This window comes from Amyelois transitella, chromosome 25 (genome assembly GCF_032362555.1).
Source record: "Amyelois transitella isolate CPQ chromosome 25, ilAmyTran1.1, whole genome shotgun sequence".
NCBI classification, from domain to species: domain Eukaryota; kingdom Metazoa; phylum Arthropoda; class Insecta; order Lepidoptera; family Pyralidae; genus Amyelois; species Amyelois transitella.
In genome coordinates, this window is record NC_083528.1 from 2,997,368 (window position 1) to 3,019,404 (window position 22,037).

At 34.8% G+C, this 22,037-nt stretch overlaps 1 protein-coding gene across 1 annotated transcript in view; it reads right to left on the minus strand.

Annotated features, from left to right (window-relative positions):
• Positions 1–22,037, minus strand: part of LOC106138050 (transcriptional activator cubitus interruptus) — a 97,472-nt gene that overhangs the window by 21,990 nt on the left and 53,445 nt on the right. Inside the window, exon 4 of the mRNA XM_013339064.2 lies at positions 9,018–9,142. Within this exon, the coding sequence (XP_013194518.2) occupies positions 9,018–9,142 (125 nt within the window). The remainder of the gene's footprint in view (positions 1–9,017; positions 9,143–22,037) is intronic.

A 22,037-nucleotide genomic window follows, 5' to 3' on the forward strand; every position in this document is an offset into this window, starting at 1 on the left:
TAAAAACGCCGACAAAAAAAAGGAAACCTGTATGTTAATCAGCTAACGTGCCTACAGTGACATCAAAAATTTGATTTGAAAAACGAAACGTAAAGCCATTAAATTAAAGGGCCCGAGATCAAAATTAAGCCTTCTTCGTTTAAAATGCATTAATCCGGTCACCTGTCATGCGCGGGCGCAGGCGCTGCATCCCTCTCTAAAACCCGTTCCGATCTCACTCTGGCCATGTCGTTGACAAAGATAAACTTTGAGACATACTCTTTTTGATAAACACGAGTAAATATGGTAAGCATAAAGGTAATTGTAATCACTAGATTCCGTATTCGACTCTTTTCAGTAAGTTACACAAATAACCTTTTTTTTTAATGAATGAAATTTAAAATCTGCCTATATTTTTTGTCTATAAAGTACACTTAATTTCTATTTATTTATTTATATTTTCATAAAAGTTATAGGTTACTTCCTAACATGAAATAATAAAAATAATCAGAGAAAGCCAACTAAAAGTCTCCAGGTCGAAAACAATTTAGGAGAAAGAAAAAGTCAAGAAAGGGGATAGCCCTAAAATACATAGATAAACATTTATAGATTTTATCACTTAGGAGGTAACGTAGTTACCTCGGTGCTAAAATATATATAAACTTTAATTTATCCATTAATTATATAGATCCAACAGGTAACAATAACACCTGTTCCTAAAAAGTTGCAGGGAATCCTAAAGTTAACTGGACGTATCAGCTTGGTCGTGACATTTCGTAAATTGGAATTGGTTGCAGAAATTTATTGGCAAGTAAAAAAGCAATCAATCTTCAGAAAGCCTCATTAAAGCCATGGGTCCCTTGACTGTAATTGACATTTAAAATTTAATTTATCCTTTGATTGACAGCTTCTAAGAGACATCCCGGAGTATGCACTCATATCTAATCGAGAGTTTTCGATTCTTTGACGTCTGTTATCGTTCTGTCCCTGTCGCTCGGTGGAGCGCGCGAGCCTTTTTCGTTTTTCACTTTGGGAGTAACATGAACTCTCAATCTCTCGCTCAGTTTTTACGCTCGGTTAAACGAGAGTCGGCTCTTAATTTACGATTATCGAATGATGAAGACATATACATGTATCGATTTAACCCCTATATGTGTGTACGGTTATAATAATTTTTCGGTACATCGACTTTTACGACACCTGAATTTAAAATTTTATTCCCCCACACTCGGACATGGAATTTCGCGAAATGGATATTATTGCGATCCGAGCTTTTGATTGCTTTGCATTTTTTGTTTTCATTTGTATGATATTAATATACGTAATAATGGTGTTTAGGTGTATTATTTTCGTGTTGATTGGCAGCAGCAAGCTTATGGCTTTATTAAATCGTTTCATAAGATCGCTTCGAGCAAAAACGAGATAGATGCAAATGTGGTGATTAACATTTCGATAAGAAATGCTGGCATAATGAAGGGCATCCGATGGGACAACTTTATTAAAAAGGCATTTACTACATGTAATTTACACTTCATTACACTAGACATCCTTGAACTGTTTTACATTTGATGCAGGCAAAATTTGCATTTTATGAAGACCGTAAACCATTACAGAATCAACAAGGTTTCTCTCGAAAGTACTCCGGCCGGCAACGCCATAGGACAAGAATGATAAGTCTACAAATTGAGTGAAAAAGTGTCCCAATGAACCTTTAAATTGTTGTCTATATAAGTCTCGGGAATACGTTTCCACTTCACATCATCATTCACGGTATTATCTGATGGGCTTACATCACCCGACTGTGATTCTTGAGTAGTTGTAACCAGAGTACAATTTACATTGTTTACATACTGGACATTGCTCGTTTTATTTGCATTCACTTGTTCAGCTTTAAGTAATGTTACAATACTACTTACTTCAGAAACTACAACTCTCTTACTGCAACTGTAAAGCTTGTTATTCCTTGTATCTTGATGCATGTTTGTTTCTGCGTTACGATTAACTTTATTGTCTTGTTATTAGAGTTTATTTTTGTATATTTTTCTGCCATCAACGGCACTTATTTGTTTTAAGGGGGCTTTATCACAGCACGTAGGCTCGATTTGAATAAAAATACAATTTATATGTGTCGAGGAGTTCGGTAAGGCAGTGTTGGGTTTCGGAGCCGGTCCGACGACTGGGCTCCCAATTTGCTGGTGCATTTCTGAGTAAGTTATTAAGTTTCGGCTTGTCACTTCAGTTGCGAAATTTTGCAACCCGACGATTTTGCGGGTTCATTTTATTAACGAACGCATCGGAGTGTATCTAGGGACCAATCCATTTTTATATTTATGTTGTTGCAAAGTGTGTACTTACTTGCAAATGTGGATGGATGAACGATAAATACAGATTTTGCTGAACCTGAATTATTATTATATGAGGTTTAAACGGAACGGACTTTGATTTTAAATAAAAGTAAATGGACCCAAGACACATACCAAATAGAAAAAGAAACGTTATCATTATGATTTGACCCAGGGGTGGAAGCTTGGACTTGCGGTTCACAGAGAGAACTCTACCACTACTTCAATTATGCCGTAATCTGATACAGGATTTTAACTATTAAAACAGTAGCTAATGATTCATTATCAATTAGGTAGTCTGATAAAATCTCAATATATTTGCATGTCATACAATCTCTACAGCTTTATCTATAACCTTGATCAATAATAACATTTTTTGTTCGTTTGCTTAATGTTATTGAACACAATCTATTTCTACATTCCTTGGATATATGTCTTCACTAGAGGCCGCCCGCGACTTCGTCCGCATGGAAACCCTATCAATCCCGCGGGAACTCTGGGATAAAAAGTAGCCTATGTGTTATTCTGGGTCTTCAGCTACCTACATACCAAATTTCATGGTAATCGGTTCAGTAGTTTTTGCGTGAAAGAGTAACAAACATCCATACATCCATACAAACTTTCGCCTTTATAATAGTAGTAGGATAGTAGTAGGATATAATAGTAGTAGGATTTACTGTCATTATTATTAACATCTCTTTCAGAAGGCATGTTGGAACTCAGTAGCTGTCGTTATAAATCAAACTTCGACTTAGTAAGAAGCAGGCGAGCATAACTTTTATAAAGTATTGATATTACAGAAGCTTTTATTGTACGCATGCTGAATTTATATTTTCTCAGCGTGTGAGTAGGTCTCCATAAAAACAAAAAGCAAAAACTAAAAAAATAATGAAAGGTGAGTGAGTTCAATTGAAGTGAAGGTCATGTGTCATGTGGTCAAATATAGGTTTGTGTGGTAGTGTATCAAGTCCATCCGATGCAGTAGACGAAACCCGAGCGTCTAGCGAACACATACTTCCAGTTACCTGGACGATATTATGCATCAATTTCAGTAGAGTCATTTACGTTGCGAAATATTTGAAAATGATTTTTTTTTATAATATTTATTGCGCTTTAGTATGTTTCTTGTTCAAACTTTTGAGCACTTATCTTGACTTTAAATTTAATTTAATTAAAAAATATTAAACACTATTTTTAATTAGTGGAGTTTTGATGGTTTAATATCTAATATTCAATCTATTGATAAATATGCGTTGCTAGAAGATCACCACAATTTCTAGATTCACGAGCTAAATCCAGATTTATTTCTATTGCATGTGACATCATTGGATAATAATTATATAGTTTGTTATTTTAACTCTTAAAAATTCATACATACAATCAATTGTATTAAAAAATGAACTCCAATAATGCGAGATACTAATCTTAGAATATACACACAAATTCAAATAAACTGATTTTAGAGTAAATTAAAATATCTTGTTAAGAGAACAAAAACACAATATATTCCTACAATGAAGTCATTAAGGCTGAGCTATTCATGGCTTGAATAAAATTAGTATCAAGGCGAATTCTTGCATTAATTGCACAGTTTTTGTGGAGCGGTAGATGCTTGTAGTATGAAGAACAATTTTTAAAATATTTAAGAATTTCTGAAATGTCGTATTGTATTTTTTATTAAAATTAAGCAGTTGGAATTTTTTTTTATATGACAAGAAGAAGAGAAGCATTTCATTTAAAATATTAATAGTATAATCACGATATTTTGAATATATCCACTTATTTTGGCATTGCCTTATACTGAAATCATTCATAACTTTACATTCCAATAAAGAGGAATACTGAAATATAATTCAGAAAATAAACTTCCTTATTTAAAAAAAATATCAATGCCTTTGTCCAGCAGTGATAAGTTTAAATAACAATACAAATGTTTCCAAGATTTTACTTCACTTCTGCATAAGACCTTGCAAAAAATAATATCGCACCTAATTGAGCGTTATCAAAGATGCAGGTTAGTCGTGTAAGCCGACTCCAGCTGCCGTCGAAAGTCGATACCTTGGCGATTTTTATATATTTTATTTTTAAAACAGTTTCGGGCGAAAACATTGAAAGGCTTGAGTTACTTGCGTGTACGTCGCTCGGAATTATATCGTTTTCCGTTTTAGTTAAGCCAAAAAATAAACGTACGGGTAAAAAGCCTATAGCCTAAACAGAGGATCTAAACTAAACATATAATAGAACTTATTAAAATTTACAGTTAATAGTACTAGCTTCGTGTCACATACTATTTACTTATCAATAATTAAATGGTTTCTCGCTTGTAATCTATAAGAATGTATAGACGCGTCCACATCGAATCGCTAATACGCGACGTAGGCGCAACCAGCTTATACCGTGCAGTCCATATGTTAGCGGCACAAGTGATGACATTACAGCGATCTCTAGAACAACACTAACTACTACATGCCAGAGAAATAAATAAAAAAGAGATTCCATCAATTTCATCATTCAATGTTTCTGTTAAAATTAAGGTCCTTTGTGCTATAAACCAAATTTTATTCATTAATAGTTTTCTAGAGTTATTAATATTGAAGACAGATTTACTTCAATTATCTAATCTAACTTTCATTCGATACATTTACTTTTGCTTGCATTCGTAACAAGTTAGTATTTCGTGACTTAAAAAAAATCTTTAATAGGCACGAAGGCATTCGTTTGCTGGCTCTATCTAGTAAATTTTTTATTGCATACTCTGAATGACCAAAATTGCGAGCCCTTTCATTGGAAGTGTATCTGAATTTCTGCGTCTTGTTTGATTTGAACGGTAAGTGCGAGTTTTACTCGAATGAACGAGTCAATTAAGCAAGTAAATGCGAATTAATATGGAATTGCTACTAAATTAAACTACGTTTTGCTACTTAGGCGTTTAGCAATCTGGACTCTTTCATAACTATGGTATTTTAATCAATGTTTAAGTGATATTATCATTTTACAATGCAGGTAGTCTGATAGATACCCACGTTACTGATGTCTTCATCTTGGGTTTAACATTATCAAGGACGACATTGGAACAGATGTCAACCACGGCGTGCAAGATCACTTGACCCACTTGTTAACGCAATATCAACGTCGCTGACAGTTATAACTTGGACCACGGGAATTACTAAGTTAATGCATATCATGACTCTGTTACGGTCGTAACAAAAGTTGACGGTGTTTTCTTATTAAGGATTATTGTAAGGTAACCTTAACCATATACGTTCTTGGGTTGCCTAAAGCTAGTTTTAGTCTGTAAGTTCAATGAAATAATATTTTGTCGCCTACAGTCGATGGCATATATAAATAAATAATAAAAAACGTTTATTTGCTCTTTACACAAATGTCCTTACTAACTAGTTAACAATATTGTGTTTAATCTATAAATGACATTGAAGTCATGCGAAGAATTAAAAGATATAAAGATTTTTTTCTGTTTTGTTTTCTATTTTTAAATCAACTTCTTAAAGCTTTCATAAAAAACATAGAGCTGCTTCTCCCTTCGCGCGGAATGTAAAAGTCAATTATGGGAGAGGCTAAGAACTTTTAGGTATAATCAGGTCACTATTTCTGAATCTGATTTTCATCATTCAGTTTTAACCTAGATTTTGACCGTTGTGACTAGTATAAAAATCTGATTTCTGTCTGTACTTCTAAAAGGCTTATATGAAATCATTCATGAATAGAGACGAAAGAACGAAGCAGGTATAGAAAGGTAAAATATCTTTCTAATCCTCCAAGAAAGAGGTGTGTTTATACGTACGTTCTTTAAAAAGAAAAAAATAAACCGTCTTGCTCACTGAAGTATCATGAAGTTCGCAATAGCCACGGCTTTACACTATCATCACAATTTATCAATAAAGTAAGGTGTTAATTAGGAATCGAACTCACGAACCTTTAGCTCGCTAACTTCAAACTCTAAATTAAAAATATACCTTCTTCACTAAAGAATACAGTTGAAAATTCAATGGCAGTTGTAACGATGATAGATAAGTGTAAGTGGCTATTAGAGAAAGAGCGTGCTAAGTCACGGGTTCGAATCCCGGTTTAACTAAGCCGTGATAGTCTGTTATTCCTTTTACGGTTTCTGTTGGTTTCTGTATTGAAATTTATATGGTTATCAAATCAATCAATGGCTGTCTGAGTGATGTGGTCCTTTAGCTATATCTGCAAGACTCTGGTGTCATTTTTGGGTTAATATACATACAATGCATACATTCAAGAAATCATGTCTCTATTTCAAAAATGCCCAATGGCCATGTTCAGCTTTGAATTGTGACAGTTTGATCACCTAAAAGAAGTATCCCAAGTTTATAGGTAAGCCTTTGTTCATTGAATTGAACTTCTGCTCTTTCAATATCTCCCCTCTTCTTTTCACTCATATCGTATTGCAAATGAGACTGGACAATTCTCAAATATATGTGGATGTGTGTTTGTGACTCTTTCACGCAAAAACTACTACATGGATTTTCATGAAATTTTGCAATAGTATAGCGCCATTGGAATAACATAAGAAATTAAAATATATAGAAATTTTAGGTGTACAAAGTCGCGGGCAACAACTACGAGTAGTATTCTAAAGAGAAAAGTTAAATGACATTGTGAAAATAATAAATATTGCTGAAATTGACCTTTCCCATTAGAACAGGGCTCTGTAAACCTCAAGTTTTAGGAGTTATGAATAATAAGTCTGGTGCATTCGTTATGGCGAACACGTCTGAGAATGCACGATTTGCTGTGCGGTGTATAGTTACAGGTTTATCATAGCAAATGGCAGGTACAGTTGGATAGAAAAAAAAACATCATGAGATCTTTAAAAATCCCGGAACATTTCAACAAATTTACTCATATTTACGCACGCACGCTGATAGTCGAAATGGCGTTCCCTCAAGAGTTATCTCTACTTTTCCCCATCATTAAATTTTAACGTCGGGAGCATATTTCAAAAAAGGAATCCTCAAAATTCGATAATTATTACTTTATAACTTCAAAACATACAAAATACAAGTGAAAGTATAATAGGCCTAGATTAAAATGCTTTTAAAGTCTGTTTCAATACCAAATTGATTATCTAACCGATCTTTTGAAATAAAATCTGACCGCATTGTGGCTTCCTCGACCACCTGATTAATGTTAGGGTTACACAGGCTATATTACACTAACTGATACTTATTAACATGAGCTTAACCACGTATTGGCGATTGATAAAAATGCGGTTGTGAGCATTTGCTCAGAGATACCTTCTTATTCTATTGGACTTTAAAATAAGGATCCTTTAAACCAGACAAATGGAGTCACAAATGAACCCCGGGTCCCATAGCATTGTGCTGGAAGATGCCAGCGGGAACATGTTAAGATGAGAGAAAGAGAGATAATATAGATTATATAGACTTCTACTGCTATATTTGGACAAAAACAGACAGGATCGTTTGGAAGAGAATCACGGTTGATGCTGGTAGTCACATCTCTCAGACACGAGTACACAACACGTAAGAGTATAGAAATAATGCCATGAAATTTTTTAACGTATTATTTAAGAAAATTTATAAGCGTATATGTATTTTTAAGTTATCGACTATCGTCATCTACAGAGAGATATTTAAAAGGTGAAAGAAATTACCAAAAGCGAAAATTGTTATCAGCCATTTTTCTTAAAATTCAAATAACACTCTGTGTTGAGTTTTCAAATAGAATTTTATGATTAGTTATTTATTAGTTGCTAGTTAATTGAACATACTAATATTAATCTCTCCGACTGTACTTGTAGGTGGTTCGCGCTAAACGCATTGAAGCGGGTGTCGTGTTAACTCTCATTGTTTAGCTTGTCTTAAGTTTTATATGGTTTTATGATTATTTCCAGATGCCATTGTCTGTCCATACGTGTACAACGATTGTGTATTAAATACTTGTGATATAATTAAACCATACACAAAACCATCATATAGCAATATACATATATATATATTATTATTTCTGAAATATGTCACTTGTGCCGTGTGGTTCCCAGCACCGTAAAAGGCGACTAAGGGATAGGCTTATAAACTTGGGATTCTTCTTCTAGGCGATGGGCTAGCAAGCCGTCACTGTTTGAATCTCAATTCTATCATTAAGCCAAATAGCTGAACGTGGCCTATCAGTCTTTTTAAGACTGTTGGCCTTGTCTACCCCGTAAGGGATAAAGACGTGATCATGTGTGTGTGTGTGTGTGTCACTTGTTCCACCATGGGACAACTCAACGGGACTAGTGGGATAACCGCTTAAGAGACTTCGATGCAAGTAACTGATGTGTAGGATAGAACAAAGTTATATCTGTACAGCAAAATTCATCTTTCTCAAGGTACATATATGAACCAGTTCGGCGAAAGGCTCTAGATATATTAAAAAAAGATTCTGACTGATTGACTGCCATACAGCGCACAGAACAAACCAATTTTGAGAAACTTGTAAAACTTATGTGGTCGAGGCGTGTTCTAAGAGATCATTACCTGGGGAAATACTTTCGATTGTTGCAGAAAATATATTTTTTCCATTTACCTAATACATACTTATATACATAAAACATATACATACATAAACATATACATACATAATACATATACATACATAATACATATACATACATAATACATATACATACATAAACATATACATACTCACCTCTCAGAGTGTTGGCGCCGTACAGCGGATGGTCGTATGGCACCGGCCGGTACGCGGGGTGGAGCGCCGCGAGGTAGCTCAGCTCCGTCGTGGCCCCCGCCGCCGCTGCTGCAGCCGCAGCCAGTCTGCGGGAGAGGACGGTGATATACGTTAAGGTTTCGGTCACAGCTATGTTATAGTAACTGTTGTTCGTCGTTAACTTGCGAAGGAGGACGTTGATAAACGTTAAGGTTTCGGTCATAGCTATTTTATAGTAACTAGTTGTTCGTCGTTAACTTAAGACTTAGGGAACACTTTCCATGTTTTACCAAATTGTGAATATATCAAAAACTATCTCTAACCACACCTATAATTCATTATGGTTACACATAGTATTGCGACAGCCATATGGTTCCCTGCACCATTCCATCTCTTTCCCATGGATGTCGTAAAAGCGACTAAGCGTATAGGTAGGTACATTATATAGTGCTGCACATTCAACTACCATGATCCTATAAGGATAAGGCGGCCCTATAAAGCCTTTTTTCACTTCATTTGTCTTTTACCTACTGACTACTACGTTCTTACACAGGAGCCTGAGGTCCACCTATAAGTAAGATCCAGTTATAGATATTTATCTATTCCTGGATCTTACTTATTCGTGGTCCTGACCTGACCGTACTGATTTCAGTAGCTAACTAGGTAGCTCCTACACGGACAATAATTGCACAGAAATACTGTTTTCATGTAATACAATAATTTTTTTCATACTATGATCACATATGCCTTAAACTATAAGCAAGGCTAGGACGCAATTCTCACAAAAAAATAACCACCAAACACTTAAACATTTTAAATTAAACAGTTGATAAATACGTTTTCCTTAAAAGAAAGTGCCAAAACGAGAGTAACTTGCAGCTAAAGCAATCTTGATTTAGCAATGACAGGGACACAGCTCAACCACAATACAAAGGCATTGGGTGAAGTTTCCAAGTTTTTTTTCCGTCCCTATTCAAGGCATTCGAAGTATGGAATAGGGATGTTACACTTTAGACTTCTATAGATCCGAAAAATCGTTGAATTTTAATTTGAATAAAGAATTAAGAAAACAAAGCGATATAAATGATGTAAATTGTTAGTTTAAGTGCTTAAGTTACTAACGGATACAGGCAAAAAAAATAAAGTAATTACACTTTCTGAAAAAGATTTTTCTGAAATTAGTCCGGAAGTTTTCAATTTGAGGTAAATTTAGGTACTAAAGTTTTGAACTATGTTAAAGAAAAGTCACAAAGACTTGGTGATAAAAAATTGAAAATAAAAGAGGACCTATTTTAAACTACACGGAAAAGATCTCTTCATGGATTCATATGAAATATACTTATTGGTAACTTTACCCAACACCGATTATTATTTATAATACTAATAGAAAATTAGCGTTTTATTTTTTGAAACCGATAAACCCAATACCTAATATTATCCGGTCAGAACTCCGGAATTTGTTACATCCCTATTATAATGGCTCAGCGCGAATCTCAAGGCTTTAGCAGTGGGGTTCCGTAAAAAGAGGATTGTATGCTCCGCTCCCATACTGTGACGTAATGTGTCTGGGTTCCACTGGACGTTCGCAGGCAAAAAACGTTAAGCAAACAACCGAGCGAGATATTCTCGATATTAAATGATATTGAGAGCAAAGAACCTATTAAGATGTTACTTGTTTAATTACATCATCGTAACGCTCAGTGCATTTTTAATAGTTTCAATGTAAGAATATAACAGATCGTTACAGATCGGTTCGAAATCAGCAAAAAGGCAAATTGGCTAAACGATGTTATTGTTCCCTAATAGATCAGCACAAACAATGCGCTCACTTTCCCACGTTTACTAGACAACCAAAACGAAGACCGCTGAAAGCGCAAACGCAACAAACAAAACACAATCGGCGCATGCGCAATGCGCTCAGTAATAAAATTATTAAACAAATCAAGCTCATAATAATGCGGCTTCAGAAAATTGTCGGGTGGGCTCGGAATAAAGAAATTATCCAACTTACCAGGCACGGATTGCGCCCCCGACCCAAACAAAGACGTTGCTGAGAAAAGAGAAAAAGAAATACCGGCCCGAATACAAAATAAATAAAACAAGTGCAAGAACATCGCGCGCGTTCGCCCGCGTGACGTCTTCATGTCCCCCGTCCCTGTCTCGCACGCCATCAAATAGCTTCAAACGCGAGTGCGAAAAGGAGAGCTGTATGGAAATGTTGATCTTCGAATAGGAAGAAAGTTTCCAATAACAGGATGAAACGAGTTTCAATCGATTTCGCGCGTACAATTTTATATTTTTAAATATTCAATGAAAAACAATTATTGTTAACAGCAATCAGAATGTAAAGAATATTTATAAAATGACAGTTTTGTCGTTCTTTTTTAACTGATTTTCTTTAGGAAACTTCCATTTTTACCTAAGTTTTAATTTAAGTATCGTTAGGATACAAGTTTACTTCATTGCCACAAAAAATGCACAAACACAATTCAGGCAAAAATATTTCGTGCATTTCAGCGCATCGCATTTACTGGCAATTGACATGAATTTTGTAGTACAGATCAAAAATAAAATATAAAAACTCAATGTCATCACACAAAATGCATTCACTTTTTTACAAATATGCAATAAATAATGCCCGGTGGCTGATAATTGACATTTACTTGTCGGCAAACAATTGTGAAATGCAATCCTCTGCTCCCATACAACTCAATCACGACATGAATGTTTCATGAAAACCAGTTAGGGTTACTGTACGCTTTGCACGGGAAAGCGTGTCTTCAGACTTTTTGCCGAATGACCAATTAGTGGTTAATGACTGCAACATTTCTGAACCAATTAATCCATACTTCAATCCTAATCCATAGTAATACAAATATTATCAAGAGTTAATATGCGTGCTTTTGTTAGTGTTTAAACTTTAAAATGTACTGATTTAGATGAAGAATCAAGAGTATAGTAGATAAGGGACGTTTTTTCGAAAATCCTTCGAAAAAAGTGTGATCGTGATAAAATGATTTTATTTGTTATGAAAGATTCCATTTGAACAACAAACGTAGTTGAGATAATTGTAACATTAATCAAAACACGCAATTAGGAAAAAGATTAAAAAAAATGTTGTTCACGATCTCTTAAATTAATAAATACAAATATATACGTTATTATATTTATACGTTCTTATATCTAAAGACGAACAAAAAATGTCAAAGAAATTAAGACTTGTACCAAAATTTTCATTTTAATATGACCTCCTTACATAGGTTAAAATTATGAAACTGGTTTTTTGTTATAGTTTAACATACAAAAATCTAATTTAATTCAGAATTTATCAAAACATCACAAATAAATTACGAAAACATTAAGTGTCAACGTGCAATATTTTCAAAGCTGTTAACTTGGCATCGCGTTCTCATCGCTATACCTGATAAATCAGGATTTGCTCGACAAATAACGTAAACTTAATTCACGGCTTAGCCCGAAGACAGATTTATTAAGGTTACGTCGAAATGTGGCCTTAAAAATGCTAAGCCCTTTCGGGAATTGTGAGAACCAGCGCGACAAAGAATGAATAGAGAGGAACATACAGGTTAAATTATTAAGAGATGTTTTGCGGTGAGGGAAAACATCGTGTGAAAATCGGACTTGCCGAATCTAGGCTCGTGGTTATGGGTCAACCCAGGGCCTAGAAGAATCTCTAGAAGAGCGAAACCACCGCCAGGAAGATTATTTTTTTTAAATACAAGAATTCAAATAATATGTCATCTTCTCAATTCTGAACTGTCTCGTAGGGTTTGAGCTCCTCTTCAGTTGAATACTAGGAGAATGATAATGATTTTAATAAATAAGAAATTGTGTTCTGTTAGTAAAAAGTTGGAAACATTGGTATTGGATATTTTCAGGAGTAATCTTTTGGTATCCAAATATATGAACCGCTAACCATCAGATAAGTTGCAAGTTGATTTTCTTATCATTTTTACAATACCAAAAATTAAACATTGTTTCCGAATTTTTGTAGCGTGATACAAGGACCAAAGATAATACATAAAATTTAACTAAAATTATGACAACATTAAAGTCCGGATTTAAATCTGACTGACATTCTGACGGCTCAATTAACACCGAACATGTATGAATCACGAGAAGTCAACCTTCTGAGAAGGTGGTCACCGCGGCAGGTGGTAGCCGAAATAGGAAAAACCAGTTAAAAATAAATAATGTATTGCTGTATTTGCTTGCTTTTTTCTTTACTAAAATAAAAAAATACCTAACAAAATACTAACATGGGTTTTATTCGTATTTTAAACCAGTATTTTTACAGTTGAAACACAACGTTTGGCACATGTCAATAGTTTTGCTCTGACAGCTAAGGTTATCTTTCCATCAAAATGAATGACGAAATACTTAGGAGTTTATCGAGAGATGATTGTATTTCTGTTCATCGTTTGAAAGATGTTTCAGCATTCAGAGGTTCTAGGATATGTTTTCCGACTGGTGAAAATCCGCCATTTGAACTATTACTGCCAAATGTATTACGATAGAACACATCAGAATGTACTAACCTGACCTTCTTACGTTTCATTATAAGAACTCGCTTGCTTATTTTGACAATCATATTCGTAATTTGAACAACTATTAAAATGGCACCTATCCAAATTATTCTTTGGGCACCTGCCATCTATATTTATGCCTCATTTCTAAACACGGGCTGAGGTATTTGAATAAAGGGTGAGGGTGAGTTTCCGTAATTATATAAAATATTCCGATTTCTGTGGCGTCTGTTCTGTTTTAATTTATAATCTGTGACAAAGGTCCAGCCATATTGGTTCGAGGATAATCATTATATGGATAGTTAAAGTGTTAATTGAAGCCTATTTACATCTGTCCTTGGCTCCCCTATTCAGATGTCCAATGGTTTATTAATGGTTTGTTTGTGCAATTATTATGTTTATTGTGTTAATTACTAAGACTTGTATAACTGTTAAATTGTTTATTAACTTTCTATAATTTAAAATTTAATCTACTTATTGAACACTAGCTAAGCCCGCGACTTCGTCTACGTGGAATAGTAATATTGGGCATCATTGAAGCCCTCAAGGATGAATAATTTACCCCGTTTTTTTCACATTTTCCATTACTTCTTTGCTCTTTATAGTTGCAGAGTGTGTTATATAGCCTAAAGCCTTCCTCGATAAATGTTCTATTCAACACAAAAATAATTTTGCAATTCGACCCAGTAGTTCCTGAGATTAGCGCGTTCAAACAAACAAACTCTTCAGCTTTATAATATTAGTATAGATTTGAAGAACGAATGTAAGCGAACATCAAGTAAATATGTAGATCAGTTATTTTGTGTAAAGTATTTTCATTTGAATGAAATGTAGAAGCAATTTCTAACGGAAAAAAATATAGAAAATGTTACATTATGACTAAAAAACCAGTAGTTTGCGTAACTTTACATGTTTCGGAATAATGTTTTGAATAGTTTATCAATTTGACACAATTGTTGACAAGTAATTAAGATAGGCAGTGGTCAGAGGTCAAGACTGGACCGCGTTAAATTCCGCGTGTTTTTGATATTATATTCGTTTTATTTTATTTTTATGTAAGAACATGCTTATTTTAATATTGCAATTTTCTGATAAATGATGTTCTGATGAAAGGTTAGGACAAGTGTCCTCATGTAGACTACATGCCCTGCCTATATGACCCAGACTAATCAGAAAAAGTTTGTTTTCTATGATCGAACCCCAGCCCTCTGTTACAGAGGTAGGCATACAACCACTGTGCCAAACAGGCCGCCATTAAAGCGTTAACCCCCGTTACATCATCATCTTTTTAAACAGGAGCATGAATGCGCCTTTGACCATGATTCTGCTTTGTCTAAGTTAGATTTTTACACGAATCGGCTCCCGTCTGACCTCGGCAACCTTTGCAGGGAAACCTAACCCATATTGTAACATGGTAAAAGCTGCAAATACAAAAAGAATAGGACCACTCCATCTCTTTCCCATGGATGTCGTAAAAGGCGACTAAGGGATAGGTTTACAAACTTGGGATTCTTTTTAAGGCGTTGGGCTAGCAACCGGTCACTATTTGAATCTCAATTCTATCATTAAGCCAAATAGCTGAACGTGGCCATTCAGTCTTTTCAAGACTGTTGGCTCTGTCTACCCCGCAAGGAATATAGACGTGACCATATGTATGTATGTATGTATATAAAAGCTGCACTAGATAACGGTTCTTATTCTATAACAACAGCTATTAATGTTAATTCAGCTCCGTAACATTAAGTGTTTTATTTGTTTGTAGATTGAGACATCTTGTGAGATATTATTTGTTTACAGCTTCTCCTTTATGGCTGTTTGTGGGGTCATGTCAATTATATAGACCTCAGGAGTCGAGAGTTAGATTTTTATTACATAATTAAGAGTTATGATCACTACGGTTGATATTAGAATGCACAGAATATACAGAACTGACTAGCAAACCTATTATATCAGTTGTCAGTATCTCAGCTTACATGAAGTTCGCTATCATAATATCGTCTTCACCTCGCTGAGGAGGAGCGATCCTAGATTGGATAAGTCAGGTTTTTGCACAAAGCGACCTTGGCTTGTCTTAGCTTCGCAAACCTTTAAGGGGAGCCTAAGCCATTGAATTATGATTAAAAATCCATAACAGAACCCATATTGGTTGTTGGTTGCAAGTTTGGTTGCTTGAATGTGCATTGTGCAGATTTCCTCATGATTTTTTTCAACATAGAGCTATTTCTTACGGTACGCTTGTTGATATCTAGTCTTTGTTATTCTAGAATCTTCCTGACCCATCAATAATTCTATATGTCTATACCTATGTCTACAATACTACTTCAGCTTAGTAGTGAAAATGGTAAAATTTGAATGAGATATGAGCTGATTGGCTACAACGTGACATAACTGCCAGCCAATCAGACGCCAATTAAACGCTTTGATTGAAAATACAAAGGTCATTTTAATACCACATCACGTGTAGATAAGATAGGTAAAATAAGAACTAAAAAAAAATAAACGTGCGCATGCGCACTAGACATCTCCTGTCGTGTAAGAGTAATTAAAGACATGTTCTCAATAATGTAAATTTTACTAATGCACTCCCAGATGGATCTGGTAATGGGCAGTATCATGATGATACTTAAAGCAAACTTTAGTAGGTTACATAGAAATGTTACATGCTGGTGTAATTGAGGAATTTGTAAAAACGATTGCTATTTTTTTAATATACGTTATATATCTTCACGCCATAAACCGATTAACCGGTCAAAGCTTAACGAGAACAGTTGCACAATCCAATCTCCTATTTAACCATTTTTACGACTAAAACGAACGCACAAATTGATATGACTATAAAAATATAGCTCCTACGGTTGAATATCACTAAATATAATGAGTTTATAGCTATTCCCGCATATGACTTGTGTCGAAATGTTTTTATGGCGATGCTTTATATTGATTTATAGTTTTATTCGGGTTTACGAGTTCACGTTTAATTGCTTTTGTTCTTAAATTACAGTATCATAGAATATTCGGATCATCTGCATCGTTAAGATGATTTCTTTCTATTGGAATATATCTTAAAAAATCTTCTTTAAGGCAATGGGTTAGAAGTCTGTCACTATCTCAAAATATACATACATACATACATACATACAATCACGTCTATATCCCTTGCGGGGTAGACAGAGCCTACAGTCTTGTAAAGACTGATAGGCCACGTTCAGCTATTTGGCTTTAAGATAGGATTGAGATTCAAATAGTGACAGGTTGCTAGCCCATCGCCTAAAAGGAGAATCCCAAGTTTATAAGCCTACCCCTTAGTCGGCTTTTACGACATCCATGGGAAAGAGATGGAGTGGTCCTATTCTTTTTTGTATTGGTGCCGGAAACCACACGGCACGGTAGCTGGTAATAAATTTTACTGTAGTTGTCAGGAGTAGCTACATACGTCAACATTATCTCTTGTTTACTGGTAATTAAGCAGAGGGCACAACTTAATGATAACATTATCTTAGTTTATGATTATTTAACTTAAAACTAGCTTTAGCAAAAGAATAGATAAGAATGCAATTTTAATCGTTGAAAAAATATTTGAAAATCTAAATTTTGGTCATTTTAAATGATATTTACATTAGACGTTGAACAGAATTTAAAGACAGCATAAAAACAGTAATAAATAATTAACGTACAGTCTAACGTCTAAATAAAAACAGGCAATAAACGCCCGAAATGGACTGCGTTAGCTTTTTAATCCATATGCAGCGAAAATAAACAAAATCGGGCAATGTAAACAATTGCCGGGCGCTGCGCACACGCACTGGAGGTGCTGGGTTCACGTTACTGTGTTATTTTCTTTTAATGCCTTTTTTAAATGGTCAAGTTTTCTAGGGATTTACAATTCACTTGTTTATAGACTCGTTTCATATTTAGATTGCGTGTCACGTGATGTGCTTGATTCGAGTGGGTAAGTTTATTTTATTTTGAAATTATTATGGCTCATTTTTTTTCACATTAATTGGTTTTCCTTATTTTTCAATTTCTTTTTGTAGCATTAGCACAGATAGTTATTTAATAAAAGCAGTTGTTTCTGTGGAATTTTTAGATTTTGACGAATTGAAAGCACTCAAGCTTACACAACCATTCAAACAAAATGGTTGTTTAGAAGAAGTATATATAGACCTCATTTTTCTTTCTTTTTATTAAAAAGAAAACTTCAATTGGAAACTCTTCTCTTTATCCTTTTTCCTATCCTATTCTAAGCTTCTTGAACCTGTTATCGAAATTGTAGTGATCACTTCGAAATAGTAAAAGCCATCAAATAACCTACAATCACATCGTTCGCAAATCTATGCACCATAAATAACATAATAGGACAAGAAAATATAATAAAGTGAAGAACCACAATTTCCTGCGGGTGTACTGACGTACAGTGCACTACAAAATTTGATGAACATCTTAGGCTTTATGCCTAAGGAATAAGACGTATATTTGGGTGGTTTCAAGGCGATATGTCGCAGTCCCTGGTACAAACTATATTGTGCCTGGGCGCTGACGGCTTTCTGTTTACAAATAAATCATCGAGCATTATTTTATTGGTGTGCCCGGTGTGTGCCGTGTGCTGGTCTTGTTGGTGTTGTCTCTTTGTGTCTGATAGATTTGATCCGGTGAAATTAAATTAGCGAGGATCGGTTGTGGATGGTGCAAATAGGACAGAGATCGGTGGTGGAGTGGTGAGACTCAAAACATATCAGTTCCAATAAAAGGTGTAAGGTTTGATTCTTACTGAGACTACGTAATAACAATTCATCTTTTCTGTATTACGTAAAAAATTAATTTAATATCTAGTTTAGAAAAAGCTTGAAAAATAAAGTGTTAACGTAACTAAAAAAACTTTTTCTACTAAATTAATTAAAAAAACTAGAGTCTTTTCAGGTTCAGAAGAAAAGGTAAAGATAGGCTACAAAGTAGATTACAATTTCGATGGACCGGCCAGGTGAAGGTTGCCCTTAATAGAATTTCTCTAGAGTAGTTACATAAAAGAAAACAAATTTTTACGAGGAATTACAAAATATTCAAAATCCGTGCCGCTGAACTTCTATAGACCATACAATAGAGAATATATTCTATGACAGCGACGAGAGACCAAATCAAAGGTCACAAGAGAAGTAAACCCAACGGACTCTAGCACGGTCATATCCGCCCGGCAGGTCATTGGACTACGTGAATTATGATGGGTCTATTTCGGGCTGCGGATGCGAGCCTCCTGAGGAAGACTTCCTTGTAGATAAGAAGGCGAGGATTGAAACTAATTGTTGATTTAGAAGTATTGATTACATGTAATTAGAATTATTATAAGTAAATATATTAAACGTAAAGAATAATTCATTCAACCATTCAGTCTTTTCAAGACTGTTGGCTCTGTCTACCCTGCATGGGATATAGACGTGATCATATGTATGTATGTAATAATTATTATTGTGCCGAATAATACCTGACACTTTACAGAAGAAATCTTGGTATGAGTCAGGTTTATAAACTTGGAATTTTACTTCGAGCGGTGGGCCGGCAAACTCTTTCTCTCTTGAGTCTTGAAAAAGGACTTTTTTCACGATTCTAACGATAAATTATATAGATAGATGTTTGTACTGTGGAACATTTTTCCTTCTGCAAATAAGTTCAAAAGGATTCCTTGTTTCCTTTTTATCTCAATAACCAATACAAATACTCCTTTTGCAAAAGTTGCACATAGATATCGTTATAATTTTATTAAGTAATCAATCGAAGGCTGGGGGCTATCTGCTTGACCTGAGATAAATGACATTATACTCGGTTCAATAGTACTTTCTGTTGCGGAATGCTCATTTGAATGCTTCCGAGTTTAATTACTCTTCGTCGAGAAACATTCCTTTTTATGTCGGTAAAATATCAAAAAACACGACACCTTTAACTTATATTTAAACTAGAGGCCGCCCGCGACTTCGTCCGCATGGAAACCCTATCAATCCCGCGGGAACTCTGGGATAAAAAGTAGCCCATGTGTTATTCTGGGTCATGAACTACTACATACCAAATTTCATCGTAATCGGTTCAGTAGTTTTTGCGTGAAAGAGTCACAAATAGCCATACTGACATCCTGACATACTCACAAACTTTCGCATTTATAATATTAGTAGGATAGGATGAAAGATCCAGGGCACAAGGAACCTCGGATGAAGATGAATCTTCTGGCCCAAAAATCTACGCAAAATGGTATAATTTCTATAAAAAAATAAAAATAAGCAATGCGCTTTTACAAAGTATCTCCTTAGTCTTAGTTCAATTTGATATTTTTTCTTTTATGTAAATAAATAAATTAATAAGTGAACTATTTCAAGTAGATGTCTTCAAAGTTCACCTAGCTATTATGATGGCCGACACTCATAATTGATTTTAGCACAGAAGATGACAAGACAATACAGTAACTCTTTATTGCACCACAATAAATTACAGCAAACTCACAATCATGTATTAAAAACATAGCAGCAAAAGGTGACCGTTACCGGAGAGTTGTGTATAAAACTTCACCCAGAGAAAACATTAGCAGGTAAATATCATCAACACTATTTGTATTTTTTTTAAATACACATAGATTGGACTCGTTCCTTACGTGTTCCTATTAAGTTATCATCCAAATGTAGGAAGACCGAGCCACGTGATATTAAATAAGGAACTGTTATATAGTAACCAAACATACATTATTTACATATACATATAAGCAAATGAACCTCATTTATCGATAAAAAATGCACATCGACAATTGATGCTTTGATCAACGTTCAATGAACTTGCGACCCATCTCACTTGAATCCATTACGTGTTCACTTAACTTTATCGCTAACTTGTCACCGAGTGCTAGCAATCTACGAGTAATTTAAACTCGGCATTTCAATATTCACAATGAACTTGGAGTGCCAATAGTCTTATGTGATGACTGACGCTTAAATAAGTTAGTATGAGTGCCTCCATTTTGCTAGAAAACATATACATACACATCTCCTTTAGATTATTTGATGGTTGACTGATAGAGATCCTTAATTGGGGTAAATCCGCCTTTAGATATTTCTGTTTTTTTATGTACTGTAAGTCTATTTCGTACAAACAAACAAGGGAATAAATAAACTTTGTTTCTTTAATAAAAAATTCAGTGTATTCCACCTCAAGCTGTCTGGTGTTATGGTGTCTAAGGTAGTGCATGCAAGCTCAAATAATACCTATTATTTTTGCCTTGAAAGTCCCTTAGTTGTAGTATCACTAATCAACCAATTTTTGAAGTTCACATAATTAAGGCTCTGTCCAGATCGTAGAGCAGAAAGATGTGAATACTTTCCGATTATGCACATTAAATTCTAGTAATTTTCTGAATAGATAAATACCAATTAAAGTTGATAGCATGCACTAAGTTAGGTTGAAATACGTTACTATAGTTAAGTGTAATGACGTGTTCTAAGTTTAATAGCCCAATGAAGTTAATATTACGGTATTAATTAAGTATATCTAAGTTGTTTTGCACTAGAATTAACGAACTGTGGAATTTAACTATAATGATAAGGCATAATTAAGAAAGATTAACGAAAATAACGTAGGTAGAATAAGAATATACTTTTATATTATATGGTTTATCATCCTCTTAAAGTTAGTCCTCACGTGCGTATGCGCACCTCGTATACATGTGCTCCGCGGTTGGTAACCACGATAACCACAATCCCCGATTGGTTAAGTCGAGTTTTTACACGAAACGACTCCCGTCTGAACTCCGCAACCTTTGTAGGGGAATCTAAACCATTGAATCAGTTACCTAAATGTGCAAGATTTTTCATATGTTTTCCATCGCCATAAGGGAGACCTTCGATTATCAATAAAACTTATGTACGGTATCTAAATGTTATAAAAGGGGACATTGATCGACAGATTGACAGATATTTTATTTATTTATTTAAACTTAAATAATGTACAATAGGCGGACTTAATGCCATAACATTTAATGGCATTCTCACCAGCCGAATCTTTAGTCCAACAGATCTACGTACCTACAGCCCAAACCGCTAGGCCGAGAGATATGAAATTTGGCATGTATTTACTTTTATAGTCTAGAGGTACAGAGGTGGACCCCGGGTCCTGAAGCTTTACAGTAGTAGGACCACGCAAAGATGAGAAAGCGGTGCACTAGAACAGAATGTCCCGAAAATCCCATAGCACGAGGTTTTCCTTTTTAAGCTAGCGTATTCGCGGCCGTACTTTTTAATTCAAGAAAATACTATAGTACTTAGTGGAACTATAAGGCAAATATATTCCAGCATAATTTCCTCTTAACTTACGACACACACCACAGGATTCATACGGGCTGTTTATGAGATATATATACTTTAGACAGGGCGCAGTAAAACAGGAATGAGTCGTAAAGGGCTCAGACATTTTTATTGGGACGCAGTTT